General features: G+C 32.5%; 1 protein-coding gene across 5 annotated transcripts in view; it reads right to left on the bottom strand.

Annotated features, from left to right (window-relative positions):
• The window catches only part of LOC124371157 (serendipity locus protein alpha-like), a 56,097-nt gene that overhangs the window by 18,347 nt on the left and 22,010 nt on the right, over positions 1 to 15,740 (bottom strand). For 2 of the 5 annotated variants that reach the window (XM_046829477.1, XM_046829472.1), the window contains exons 5-9: positions 14,586 to 14,870; positions 10,200 to 10,334; positions 9,720 to 9,891; positions 6,067 to 6,269; positions 3,561 to 3,729 (exon numbers count right to left, since the gene is read on the bottom strand). In XM_046829477.1, the coding sequence (XP_046685433.1) occupies positions 3,561 to 3,729; positions 6,067 to 6,269; positions 9,720 to 9,891; positions 10,200 to 10,334; positions 14,586 to 14,870 (964 nt within the window). The remainder of the gene's footprint in view (positions 1 to 3,560; positions 3,730 to 6,066; positions 6,270 to 9,719; positions 9,892 to 10,199; positions 10,335 to 14,585; positions 14,871 to 15,740) is intronic. The other 3 variants (XM_046829483.1, XM_046829488.1, XM_046829493.1) reach the window with 3 other exon arrangements.

Here is a 15,740-nt window from a genome sequence, read left to right as displayed (position 1 = left end):
AGGTTTTAGTAAAATATGTTGTATTTACACACAAGACTTCGTCATTTCTGAACAAATAAAATTTTCCCTTTTCAACCGGTCACCAAACAATTACAATATACAATACTAAACTCATTATTACCTGACATGGCCTTCTAGCAATTGTGTTGCTTTGTATCAGTCTGTGCAATAACGCTTAAGGTAAATATAGAGTATACGAGTTTGAAATAATCTTCCCTTGAAAGAGGTCTAAAATTTAGACTTAGGATTAGATCAAAATGTTGATAAATCAAAGCTGCTATTCTTGAATTATTAGGTAGAGTTGCAATGAATATAGATCAAAATGATGATCTTATTTCTAGGAAATAAATCTTGACCTGTCTGTACCTACTATGACATGCAATATTTTTAAGATTATAAACAGCAAGAGAGAATTTACAGTTCATTGAAAAAAGACTGTGTATGATATTACCTGAAAAAATAGTAAACATTTAATATCAAAAGTAATACACAACATGCGATAAATAATATCATATTTTAGGAACAAATAACCGAATCCAGCCAAATTTGGCAAAGTAAGTTGTGCAGAAGGAGGTAAAATAAGTAACATGTCAAAGAGTTAATCGCTGAATGGTTGAACTCAGACAATTATGAAATAGCTCATTCCCTTCCACTCACCTTTATAAATGGATCGCAGAATGGGACGTGCATTGCTGGGTCAGCTAGTTTAGTTTGAATGTAACATCTCTTGAATGAAAATGGAACTCCTTAGCAAAGCCAATAACATTTTAATCGTGTTAGCAATGTTTTGACATGGTATAAACCAGAAAACTTAGAAGATAGTTAGGTGCAAATGGTACTACCACATAAATATGTTAGTATTAATTAATTTTGTTTATTCATCTTGTTCATCACCCACCACCGTATTTCCAATAATGTGAGTTTTTTTTGTATTTAATAATTAATTACATAATATGTAACATAATTACTCACCTGTTCTAATTAACATATTCAAATACAGTGGAACCTGGCTAATTCGAACTTCTATAATTCGAAATCTTCTTTAATTCGAATATTTATATTGGTCCCTAGCATTTTTTTATATAAGTAATGTAAAAATATCGTGGTTAATTCGAAGTTTATTTTGGATAATTCGAACTTTTTATTCGAACCCAGCATATTCGATGCCGATTTTAAAGTGGAAAGATTCGCGAAAAGACGCTGCACTCTCTCTATTCGCAAGGCACTTGCTTCAAGGCCATTGGACACAAATCTAGCCACCCTCCCGCCAGGCCGGCCGGCTCGGCTGTATGCTTCCGCGCCTATTGTTTTGTAGACGTGACTCATCGCGACTGGCACAAGCTCCGCTGCCTGCAAGATCACTCCACCCCACCCACTCCACTCCCCACCAGCTGTTTGTTTTGTAAATTGATTCAACCGTTAGTTTCACGTGGTTAGTCTATCTTGACAACTGTGCGGGTGTGTGAACTTTCTCGCTTGTCGTTTGTTTACATACAGTGCTGTATGTCTTCCGTAATTTTACATAAGATTTGTTAGTGTTTGACTCTTTGTTCGTTGAGCAAAATGTCGTCACCCCCTCGTAATCCTCGAACATACAAAACTTTGTCTTTGGCTCAAAAAATAGCGGCAATCAAAGAAGTAGGAGAAGGGGGTTAAGAAAAAATCTGAGATTGCCAAGGACTTTGGAATTCCTCCTAACACATTGTCCACCTACTTAAAGAATAAAGAAAAAATTCTCGGGAGTGAAAGTGACAACATTAAAGACCGGAAAAGGTTAAGGGAGCCAGAAAATCCAGATTTGGACAATTGTGTTTTAAAGTGGTTCAAACAAACTAGGGATAAGAAGATTTCCAGTGAGTGGTCCTCTCATAAGAATCAAAGCTGAACAATTTGCTACTGAATTGGGGAAAAAAGATTTTAAGGCTAGTACAGGGTGGCTTGACGGCTTCAAATATCGCAACAAAATTTCGTTCAAATCCATTTGTGGTGAAAGTGGAAGCGTTAATCAACAAGAAGCCAACCAATGGAAAACAGATTTGGAGGAGATGATTCAGGATCGGGATGAAAGGGACATCTTCAATGTTGATGAAACGGGACTTTTTTTTAAATGCACCCCTGACAAAACACTCGCATTTAAAGAAGAAAAATGCCACGGAGGAAAACTGAGTAAAGAGAGAATTACTCTCCTGGTTGGTTGCAAACATGGACGGATCAGAAAAAGCTGCCTTTACTAATGATTGGCAAGTCGGCTAGTCCCCGTTGTTTCAAGAACGTCAAAATCAAAACCAGTGGAGTATGTGAACAGCGCAAGAGCTTGGATGACCAGTCACCTTTTTGAGAAATGGTTGTTGAACTTAGACAAAAAGTTCATAAAAGAAAAACGAAAAGTTATCTTGTTTATAGACAACTGTACTGCGCACAACACGATTCCAGTAATGGAAAATGTTAAAGTAATTTTTTTCCCTGCCAATATGGACTTCGGTTGTCCAGCCTATGGACCAGGGGATCACAAAAAAATCTAAAACATTTTTACAGACGTTTATTGGTTGAGTAACGTACTGACTGAAGATTGTGACGCCCTAAAAATCAAGTTAGACATTCTTCAAGCCTCTCGCATGTGCAAGAAAGCTTGGGACAAAGTAAACGCCCGAAACGATCAAACATTGCTTTAAAAAAGCTGGTTTTGTAAAAAAGGAGGACGACGACGCCGAAAAAGCCAACGACATTATAGCGGAAGCGTTACCTTCAGTTGACGGCTGGAGGACGTCATTACTGACCCTGCCATCTCTTTTGAAGATTTTGTCAACGTGGATGAAGATGTTGCAGTATTGTGGTGAGATAACAGACGCGGAGATCATCGCTGAAGTGCTCAACAATAAACAAGATGGCGACATGGCATCGAGTGACGAAGACGGTGATCATCAGTTGGGGCGGAAATAAACGTTCCGAGTGCGGCCGAAGCAGCACATCACATCATGGAACTTAGACGTTTTTTTTTAAAGTAAAAATGACGTAAGTGAGTCTATTTTCAATTCATTGAATATGGTAGAATCTTTTGTCACTTCTGAAAGACTTAACGTTCGAAAAACAATTGAAGATTTCCGACTTCTTTAGAAAAAATTAAATAATATTGTACTGCATAATGTTTTCTTATCACAATTCAACTTATTTTCTTTTATTCATAAACATATACTGTAATTGTGTATTTTTTAGACAATTCATGATTCAATTTTGCACTGTTTTGCCTCACTTTGCTTAGTAGAAATGCATAGAAAAACATACATTTACAACCATTCATGTCATTTTCAATAAAGGTTTTCAGCAAAGATGTGAAGTGTCATTATTTTAAAGCCTTTAATTCTTAACTTTTTTAATTCGAATTTTTGGATAATTCGAATTTTTTTATTGGTCCCTTGAGATTCGAATTATCCAAGTTCCACTGTATCTTAACATGTCTTATTTTCCAACTTTGATTTTACAACTTAGTTTTATAATTTAGTTTTCAGATATGTAGAAGTTGTTTCCATGCTGAGTATGTGAATTAATACTTGTTGATGTACCTTTCTTCAGTTCATCCAAGACATCAGAAGCCACAGACACATCACTAGATCTCGATAAGTGTTTATACAACAGCCATCCATGTCTGACTATTACCTGGCTGGCCTCCAACACTGCATCACTCTCTCCCTTCAGATCTTTGCTCAGCACTTCCATGCTGTCTTGCACAACCTATATAATAATAATAATACTGCTTCATTGCTGTAGACAATCTACAATATTTTATGGTTTGCAATTAAATCAGAACACACATAATAATAAGAAATATATGGAGATAAACAAAATGAACAAATACCCGTAAATGTATCTTTCAAATGTAACAATATAGGATAAAATATAAATTAAGTGTTATAAAAATTATATTTTAACCCTTTTACTGCCGACGTCCGACATATCGGACGTCGTCATTTTTGCCGAAAACGCCAACGTCCGATATGTCGGACGTCTGTTTTTTTTATCGTTACTGGCTACTGTTATGTTCAAATGCCAAAATATTCGGTATTTTGGTTGTTTAGGAGCAAAGGATAATGAAAGAAGCCATTTGAAGAACTTTGGATTTCTATTTTTGTCGTCTTTGACTAGAATTGACGAACTACCTAGACAGCTGTCAAAACCAGATGATCGGATTATGTTACTGAAATCTTCGTTCATTGTTGTTGTTTACAATGTTATCAAAAGTTTTTTTGAAGTGTTACTTTTGTTGATCAAGGATAAAATGAGTAAAAGAGTTACATCTAACTCTCCTGTGAGTGAGGGAACAATAAGTAAGTGCAAGACGAACTAAGTGACGATTTCCTTCAGAATTTGTCAGATTCAGATGCCGAGAACGAATCTGATATTATTGTTAGGGCTATTGATGACAATCAAAGTGATGTGGATGACACTGATGACGATCCTGACTGTATCTTACCATCAGATAATGAGGAGTTATTAGATAGTGAGGGGGATGTGGCACAGATAAGTTTACCTTCAAATTCCACTGGTAGGCCTAGAGGAGGCCTACCAGTTTTGGGAAAATCCTCATAGTGCAGTTATGTTTCAAGGTAGCACCTTCAAATTTGGGTATATGTTCTAAGCAATTGCTCTAGTTTATAATGATATCATGCTCATAATTTTAGTATAATTTTAAAAATAAATTATCAGATGCCAAACACAATTTTTTATTTTTTTATTTATTTTTTATTTATATCATTTTTAAAAATAAATAATGTGTTTGTTTCAAATTAAAATGTCTTTTTATTATTTAAAAAACAGCATTTAAATACGAGTAAATAAAATAAAAATTCATGCAAATCTAATGAAAAATAAAAAAGATACAGCATTTTTTGTAAATGAATGCACAACAGTGATTTTCCTCCTTGGCAATTTTGACTGGTACAATAAAAAAATGGCCGGCAGTAAAAGGGTTAATATTGTTTTCCAAAAGAAATGTGAATATTCAAAGTTGTATGCTTGGTAAAACACTGAAGCAAATAATGTATGACATACGTTTACTGATATTGATGTATAGGTTGCAGATACAGATCTACTAATATTTTAACATATTTACAATCGCACTCTACATCATACGACCTAACATTATTTAATAAATAAAGGCATTTTTATTTATTTATTTACCATATTCCTGGTACAAAATTTATCACATTTTTCAGAAGTGCCTTAACAGTTTTTTGCTATATTTCTACTAATAAATTAAGTTTTTTCCTCCACTCTTCTCTACTGACACACTTTATTGGGGACACACCAGTAAAGCTAATTACTGAGAGGATCACACATGCCTTATGACATCCTGGGGGTCCTCCAAACAGAAACTCCTAAATTGACTACCTAGATCTGGAGAAGAGTGACAATCCTGATTTTCAGCCACATTGGAAACATCTTAAAACTTTGTTTTCAGTTCTTCGGAAATTAATAATTTTTAAGGAATTTTGTTTAATTAAAAACTATGCAATTATTTTTATAGAGAACGGCAAATCAATCAATCCCCCAAATATAAAGATGAATTGGTTTTTATTTTAGAGAAATTTACTGGAGACCTAGTAGCATTAATTGGTTCATAATTTTGCTTAGTTTTAAGTATTAATTTACTAACTACAGTTAAATCTATTCTGCTCTCAGGGCAGTAAATGCAAGAAAGCATGCAGTAGTGAATGGGCAGCCAAAATACTTGATACGGAGCTAATAAATTTAGTTTTAGAGTGAGACAAAAAAGATTGTATCATAATGGTGCAAAGCAGTATGAACAAAACATCACAATGTAATAAAAAGGTTTGCAAATTTTAAAACAAACTTAGTAGTAATGTTGTTAATTCTAAAGATAGCATTTACCCATTTTGGTATAAAATCATGATTTACTGTCAACTAGTGCTAATAGTGGACTGCATTATATAAAAAGACCAAATTTGAATAAAATGAATGTTATAGCCACATTTATTATTTTAAAAAACTTAAGCTTCACCATGAATTTAAAACTGTTAAAAAACTATTATTCAAGAATCAAGTTATTACCTGAGAAAATGCATACGAGTCAATAATACTATCCAAATGGGATTGTAGAGATGTCAACTGATGTTGCCAGTGGTCGCAGAGGAACTTGACAAAGGCTCTTTTGTTGACACAGTCTGGGGTGAGGTAGAAGGCAGTGATTGCAGGCACCAAGTAATTGTCTACAGACTCCAAACTGGCCATGCAACACCTCATTGCTGCTACCTCTACAACACATCACATTACTAATCCAGAGAAAACAGATATCATTAAAATCAATCAATTGAAGTGTTATTATGAATATCACAAATCAATAATATACATAATTTTTTTACTTTGTTTTTTTTTACTTTTCTTCAAATTCATCAATCAAGATCATTCTGTAGAGAACATTTGTTGAGGACACAAATAACTAAGTTCATATGTTCATGATACTAGTTGGAATTAATTATTATTATTATCATATAGCAACTTTAGAGTGCCAATTATAACACAGTTTAACCCTAGAACTGGCGGTCATTTCATCCTGTAATGTCGGGCTGTTTTGGAGCTTCGCGCAAGGTTTTTTTTAAAAAAATTATTTAAAATATAAAATAAAAGCAATATAAATAAAAGTATATATTTTTGTGTTCAGGATTAAACGTAGAATTATACTATATTGTAAAATTAACCATACAAAATTTTTTAATAAACACTTTTTTAATCAAATATAAAATTTACGAAAAATATTTCTTAAATTTGGGGGACCATACCTAGCAAATGAAGTTATAGTGAGATATATTTAAAAGTGAGATAGCCATTCTGTGTCAAATTTTATCTAGTTTCAGAAAAACATAAACATTATATACATTTATGAAAGCATCATAAAGCTATAGAACAAAAAGCAGCGATGCGCATAAATTCTGAAAATCAGGTGTACACGTAAGACTTTGGTAAAACAAGTTTTGCTAATACATTTATCTATGAATACATGTTATATTGCATATTTTCTTACTTAGAATAAAATAGAATATACAGTACTAATGAAATAATTACCATAAATTGTTTTTTTGAAAAGTAAAAAAAAAGTTGCATTTTGCCATTATTAAAAAATTTTGCAAAAAATTTTCATTCAGCAAAATATAAAATCGTTTCTAAAGCTTGTACTATATCAAAATTTATAAATTTATGGTTTATAAGTAATAGGAAATATTATGTAGTTAGAAAACTATAAATATAACTAAATATATGGAAAAATTATAGAATAACCCAAACAGTTATTATATATAACCAAAGAAATTACAGGAAATATATATTTTTATTGTGAAAAATAAATAGTTACTTCAGAGCTAAAAGAGTGCTATAAATAACGTTTAGTAAGTGAAAACAATAACAAACTATGTGAAATGAATTTTAGCCAAGTTATTTTGCCATAGCCTATACAAAGCCGGTAATTTCTCAAACATATTTCAGTAAATAGAAATTGATTTATTCTAAAATATATATATATGTTTACACTACTACGACATCAAACAACACACTACACATTAAATACGACACTAAAACACGCGTGAAACTATTAAAACTTACAAATATCCACAGCTCGGCACGAAAGTGATACAGAACGGCAGCGGCAATATGGCAGTCACAACAAACTGCGTCGTTTTCTTTTACGTTCAAAATGACAAGCTTGCTCCGTCATAACCATAATACAAAGAGGAATAAAACTCATCTGTTCCCTAGCATTTTTCTTCCCGAATCCAATGGTGCATGAATTATATCGATACGTTACCGGAGTATATTGTAAAAAGTAATTATACGAGGGAATGTTTGACCGACAAAATTTTGACGGTTAACACCACAGAAGCGGCATTGACCGACAAAATTTTGTCGATTAACAGTTCTAGTGTTAAAATTTTTGGTCACAAAATGTACTAATTTATGACAGGCAGTAAGCAGATCATACAAACACCTCCAAACCGTGCAGAGTATGAGGCTCTGTGTACTCTCCAACCAAGATTTGAAGACATTGAGGCAAAGAATTATGTACGGGCAATTTTCAGTAAAAATATTGTAAATCTTACCCTAGCTGTTTCTCTATAATATTTAGTAATTATAATAAAATATGCTAGAAACAATTATACATAATAATACATAAAGAATACTTAATTCTATAAAATATAAAGATTGATTAAGAAATAACTTTATGGAATAACACCGGACTAAAAACCAACAGAATTTAGTTGTACCGTTTTACTGGCACATGAGGGGTTAGCTTTGAAATTTAAGTTTTGTGAAGGTTCAAAAAGGAAACAAAAATCATCTGAAATTAATAAACTTTAAACTAAAATAAAACTTCTTCTTGAAAATAATCACTGGATTTAAAATTAAAATAAAAACTTCTTGATGACTTTTAAGTTCAAACTTGCAATATATTCGTCACTCAAAAATGTACAAAGTTCTCACAGCTTGTCTTTTATTCAATTTTCAAAATTCAAAACTTTCACACTTTAATCTGATCTGGCAATTCTTCACTTTAATTTATCTTCAAAATTCAATTTTATTCTGTTACTAATTTCTTTACTTTACTTTAAATATTAACAATATTTGTATTATAAAAATTCTTTCCTTTCAGTGTCAGAGAATTAAAATTACTTCTTTTCAGTGTTAGAGAATTAAAATTGCTGAAAGCATCTGTAACAACCACAAAACTCTTTTAGTATTTTTTTACATACAATTTTATATACATGTGCTCACTGCACCAACAAGTTTTATATTGCACAGATCAAAAGGACAAGTTCCTAAATTCCCATTAAATTTAATTTTCACAATATTTCTTTCCCCAAGATTATCCAAAATAACTAAGAATGAATATTGACTGGACTCCAGTTAAAAGTTCACTTACCCGCAGGTTCGATGACGATTAGCAAGAAACAACTCTAAACACTTTCAAAGACTTTATATTCTTACCACTACTACAGATCAACTGAGACGGGAGGTACGGCACGTCTACCTCACCCCACCTCTCAATTTCGTTATCAAACTCTCTCATCTGTGATGCGCGCCTCGCTGATAGAAGGCTTTTTGTAATGTCTAGTCCTTATCATTCTTCTGGGCCTACTCCTTCCACCGGTAATCCAGTTACCCCAAAATTACTATTTAATACAATCGGTACATAGTTATTAATTCTGCAGAAGATATCCACCAAAAGAAGGTTACATCTAAATAATACAGATTCAGTAAAAAATATTTAAAATCTTAATATTCTGACAGTCTATAGACAATATATTATGTATAACAGAATTTAAATTAATGAAAATGTTCAAATATCGAATGCAGTATTTTTAAACCCATAAATCTAACAAAAAGCACAAAAACGAAATTCTAATCAGTTATCATGGATTTTAAGTTTGAAAAACCCTTCATACACTGCATTGAAATCCTTTAAGAAAATATCTGATTGGATGAAATGTGATATACTTAAAAAGAAACATTACAAAATTAGAATGAAAGGCATTTGCAATCAGGCTAAGAAATAATTTATACCTTGTATAGTATTGATGAAATACATTATGTTTTTGGTCTACACACATTTTTTTAATAAAGATAAATATATTTTACACACTTGTCAAGCTTCTACTAGGTCCTAATCTGTCAATTTAATACAAAAACATGTAACAAACAACATGTTAACTTACTTCCTTTATCCTCACAGCAGCTGACCGCAAACTGGCCGACAAGGATGATCCGTTCGATATGAGCATCCAACTCGGCGACCAAGGAATCCAGGTCTGTTCTTCTCTGTGTGTGTAATGCCTGGCCACAACAATGCACTAGTCGTTTCACCGGCCCATTAGGCTCTGAGAACACCTGTCCCAATCATCTGTAGTCTATCCAACTTCAAACACTTTACGGTATATTTGCAGAAACAATGCAATGCAGGATGGTACTAATTAAATGGAGTACACCATCACCTTGAATTTCAAGAGTCTCTGAGGCTTTAGCAGCTTCAGTTAGGAAAAGATACACCTTCCTCTACAATTTTATTGGTATTATCATTAATTGTTCTGAATTGCTTTCTCTAGTCTAGTAATTGTTTACAAAATAATTAATTAGAACACTATTTTCATGGCACTTGCAATTTGTAAGTAAATAAAATATATATCCTGTTAGAATACCTGCAGAAAAAGCCTGAGCACAGCAATATTAACTCTCTGCTCTAGACTGGACAGACAGGCAGCCAGTGAGTCTTTCAGCAAAGTCACCTGCCGCTGATCACTCTCACATGCCAGCTGATTGCTCTCGTCCAATAACTGCAATATATTGATACATTATGATTCAAAACAGATGAAATTTACAGAATAGTTTAAAATGTTGTTATTAATACTCAATTCCCAGATCTGATTAAAGTCATCTGGTCAAACTCTCCCCACTGAATTTCTCTGGTGACTAAGGAATAAAACATAGACGTCATGACAAACGTAACAAAAATAAATTGTTACATACTAACACTAAGTAAAATTATAGTAGTTTTAGTGTAGTAACTTCTTTCTAAACAAAGTAGGGGTTTTATCTCATATTTTGGCTGGTATTGTATTACTCCAGGCCTTCTATTTATGCCCTCAATCAGCAGTTGAGTTTCATCTTCTACTCTGGCTAAGGTTAGTAGAGCTGAAAGACACTTGCACACCCGTCATGGTATGCATCTCAACAGAAGAGGGAAGATGTGGCTAGCACATCAGATAGCCAGAGGTCCTGGACAGCAAACAGGAGCAAGAGACTTATAATGTTTCACCAACTCTTAGGACCGGCTCAGAGGAATCAGTAGCTGACGCCATGATGACGACGGAGATCACCACTCCAACTACCGAGGACAGTACAACGTCATCGGGAAACTCTCCGCTCCAGACACCAACCCACAACCGGTAGGCCTACCCAGTATTGCTCCAGGGACTTAAGTGTATACCATTTGAATGTGCAATCTATTAGAAATAAATTAGAGGCTCTAGAATTATGGTTAGACAAATATGTTTTTTTTTGATATTTTGACAATTAATGAACATTGGCTGGATAAAGAAGAAATCAACACTGTATATACCAACTGGTTATACCTTAGCCAGCATTTTTTGTAGAAACCCACCATTAAAAAGAGGTGGAAGCTCAATTTTTGTAAAGAATTGTATTGACTTTAAATTGTTAGATATTGACAAGTTTTGTGTTGATTACTCCTTTGAGGCAGCTGCTATAATCTTGTCAAAGATTAATGTCATTGTTGTAACTGTTTACCGTACTCCAAATTCTGATACCAACCAATTTTTCCATAGTTTAGAGTTTATCGTAGAATTTTTAAATGAAAAATTTGCAAATTTAAAACTTATTTTAACTGGTGACTTTAATAATATAAATATTAACAATAAATCTAATGAATGTAATTGTTTTCTGAACATACTTCGCTCTTTGAATTTATACTGTTTAAATGAGCAAAACACTAGACAAGAAGCCTGCTTGGATAATATAATAACAAACCTTAATGAGTCAAACATAGTACAATGTCAAGTGTTAGATCCTAATTTGTCTGACCATGCTGGTGTATCTGCAGTGTTTTTTGACTTGATCATAGTTGACAACAATAGTGAAAAAGTTTCATTTTTGTTAAAAAGAATGCTTTCTGCTAATTCAGTCTTAAAGTTTAAGGAACAACTGTCACAATTTAACTGGTCACAACTTACGAAGTGCACCAATGTTAACCAAGCTTTTGACTACTTCTTATTTATTTTGACAACTTCTCTTGAAGAATGCTGTAAAACTAAAAAAATAAAAAAAGTAAAGTTAAAAAGGCCAAAAATCACATGGTTCACACCAGAGTTAAAAAAATTTAGAGATTTTATTGTTACCTTATATGATAGATATAAGTTATCGGTAGGGGGAGAAAGTGAACAACTGCATAAAAAACGTTTATAATGAAGCAAAAAAAATTATTTAAGGCTAAAATTTTAGAAGGCAAAATATCTGCGAATGACGAATATATAAAGAATTCTAAGAATAAATGTAAAGCTGCTTGGAATATTATAAAGCTTGAGACCAACCGTTCTAAAGTTAGTCAAGAAGTACCTGTTAATACTAATGATTTTAATGACTATTTTATAAGCTCTGTTTCACTTACACCAACAAATAATGTTTTAGCAATTGAGTTTGTTGATGATTATATTTTAAGTTTGTAACGGTGGGGTCAGTTGTTTTAAGTGGCAAAGCATTGATAACACTAAGGTGTTAAAGTGTGTCTCAAAGTTAAGTTCGTCCCAAAGTGAAGATTATTATGGGTTCTCTAACAAACTTTTAAAAGAAATAATCGATGTACTTGTAGACCCATTAACTTTTTTGTTCAATATGATGTTGGAATATGGTGTCTTTCCTGAAGCATTAAAAGTGACCAAAGTCATTCCAATTTATAAAAAGGGTGAGAAATCACATCCTTCCAGTTATCGGCCAATCTCTTTGGTACCTATATTTAGTAAGGTTTTTGAAAGTTGTGTAAAAGGACCAACTAAGTTTATATATTTTTACAATAATAATTTATTATGTAAAGATCAATTTGGGTTTCTTCCAAACTTAACACAACCAAAGCCATAGAAGCAATAGTAGAAAACGTTTTAGAGAATTTTGAAAATAAATTTTTGTCGTCTGCAACTTTAATAGATCTCACAAAAGCATTTGACTCCATCTCTCATGAACTGATTGTAAGTAAATTCAATAGCTATGGAGTTAGAGATTTCTGAACTACAGTTAATTTCCTCTTACTTAAGTAATAGAAAACAAATGGTTGTGGCAGGCTTGGAACTATCTGATTTTTAAAAACAATTCAAGTTGGGGTACCGCAAGGATCTGTTCTGGGGTCCTTTTCTATTTATAATTGCTGTGAATGATTTTTCATTCAATGTGCCATGTAAAGCAGTACTATATGCCGATGACACCACTCTTCTGAATCAAAGTAAAGATTTGAATGGGTTATTGTTAGAAGAAAATAATTCAATGATAGCAGCTCAGGAATGGTTTTTTCAAAGTCAACGGGCTACTTGTAAACAGTAGTAAAACTGAAAATATTGTTTTCTCATTGAATAAACTTATAAATGAAGGTACTAAACCCGTTAAACTATTAGGATTATATCTAGATAGTAGGCTTAGCTGGGAATGTCAAATAAATCAATTGTGTATAAAACTATCTAGAGTTACTTATTTATTAAGAAAACTAAAAATTGTGTTAGTTTCCCAATGTTAGTTGCTGCTTACTATGCCTTCTTTAATTCCCATTTATTATATGGAATAACACTTTGGGGCAACAGCTCACAATCACTAAAAGTGTTCAAATGGCAAAAAAAAGCTATTAGGATAATGGCAAATATCTCAGGTAGAGAATCATGTGTTCCATATTTTAAAGAATTCCAGATAATGACTCTTCCATGTATGTACATATATTTTAGCTTAGTTAGTGTTAAGGAAAACTTAATAATTATAATTTTAGAAATGAAGTTCACACCCTATAATACTAGACAAAATTACTTACTTGATTGTATTTCTATAAAAACTAGAAAAATCAAAAAAAGCCATGTGTTTATGAAAATAAAATTATTTAATAAGTTACCAAAAGAAGCATGGTCTGTAAACCTTAGCAGATTTAAATTTATTCTGTCAAAATGGTTGAAAGAAATTGCCTTTTACTCTGTTAGTGATTTTTTGGCCTGTGATATTAGTACTTTAAGATTTTAACTGTATTTTTTAAATGTCATCTTGTATTTTTTAATTTATTTTGTAATTTTTAATGTCTATGTGTTATCTATTTATTTATATAGATATATATTTATGTCTATGTTTATTAAACAGTCAAGATATTTACTCTTTAGGAAGATGCTTAAATATATAATAAAATTTCTAGACCTTATGTAAAATATAAATAATGTTTATTAACTGTTATTTATTTTGCACATGTATATTTTTTTTTTTTTTTTTGTAGAAATTGTATTAGATGAAACTGTATTTTATTTGACTTTGTCTATTGCCATGTGCTTAACGACAATAAAATTCTTGATTCTTGATTCTTGATTGTTCTCAGAGAGACAGTAAGCTCTCGATCTTACTGAAATACAATGAAGACAATTGAGAACAATAGACATGAGTTAAGTTTAATCTCCAAATCTAGCTAGGATTTTACTCAATTATTGAGTAAGTTCTAAAACTTCAGCTGACTATGGTGGTGGCATACTACTACAGTAAACACAATGAATAATCATAGACATGAGTTGATTTCTACACACTAATTTTTCAGTATTGTATGCATAATTTAGCCTACACTGTAATAAACACTAAAACAACTACAAACTATTTAAATAGCTTTACTTCCAAAACTAACTTGATTACCCAAGACACCTGAAACACAAATTTATTGCAATTACTTCACAAAAATTTTTGTATAGTTTGTTGTAATTCTTTAATAGAACAAAGTGCGGAGTTTACACCTGTAATAACGCAGTAGTGAAAACCCTAGGCTGTGAGAACACTCAAGCACTGACCCTGTGGCAGACTGATGTGATCTCATTGTAGTCAATTGATGACGCTATCTTGGCGACTGAGATGGCCTGGCACACCATGTCATCTACTATCTGTTTCCAGCCCTCCAGGTCTGAATGGTTCAACTGCTGCAGGGCGTGGTCCACCTGGTGCAGGAATGAAACGGATCCTGCACCGTCCCGATCCTGCTCCGTGCCAGCACCACTCAGCACCCGGCGGAGCTCTGAGACACACCAACGCAGCCTCTCGCTTAGGTACCACACAGTCTGCTGTTGGGCCATACAACACTCACAAGAGCACACACACACACACACAAATAAGATATTTTTAATTGGATAGCTCAAAAAATATCAGTATTACTGAACTATCTTAGGTCAGGGAAAGGAATCCTAAAATTAAAGTATGTTAGCTTTTTTAATCAGCTCTTATAATGTAATATGAAGGAGTCCTACAATACTTTTGAGTCAGAAGTTGGCATATTTTCAGCAATTATGTGAAATTCAAAAACAATATTGTATGTAGTAGCTTTTACATAACAGGAACATAAAATCCAAACAATTACATCTAAAATATTTACAATAAAATTCAATCATTAAAGGATACATCTGTCTGTTTTGCGGGCTAATAGACTCACAGTAAGTTGTCCTTGCTTGTATCCTCAATTTTAATTCTTGGAAAGTATATAAATATCTGTAAACCTGATATAGTACAGTGAAAACAAGTCCTTTTGATCTCTGATCTTTGTTCACTATATTATCGTATTTCCTTATTTCAGTCTAAGAATAATATTAACCTTTATAAACATAGTGTCGTATCCCATAGGGTAAGAATACACAGACAGAAACACGACGTGATGCGAATCAGCGTGAAACTATCAAATATATATATATATTAAAATATGAAATAAAGTACACAAAGTACGATGCAATGTGATATCAGGTATGTTACTTGCACAAATTAACAATTTTGATAATTACTTGAATTTTATAACAATGTTAAAATGATTAAATATGTCATTGATGTCAGCTACAGTAAAAAGTAGATAATATTATTGTCATTGTTGTTTGAAATACACAGAAAGTAGTAACTTTCAAAATTTCTTGTTTTAGTGGAAAATCTGGAGTATATGTATGCATTTCCAATTTTTCAGATTTTTC

Source organism: Homalodisca vitripennis, chromosome 1 (assembly GCF_021130785.1).
Source record: "Homalodisca vitripennis isolate AUS2020 chromosome 1, UT_GWSS_2.1, whole genome shotgun sequence".
Lineage (NCBI taxonomy): Eukaryota > Metazoa > Arthropoda > Insecta > Hemiptera > Cicadellidae > Homalodisca > Homalodisca vitripennis.
The sequence above is the reverse complement of the archived record's forward strand: the minus strand, read 5'-3'. Positions and strand labels throughout refer to the sequence as shown.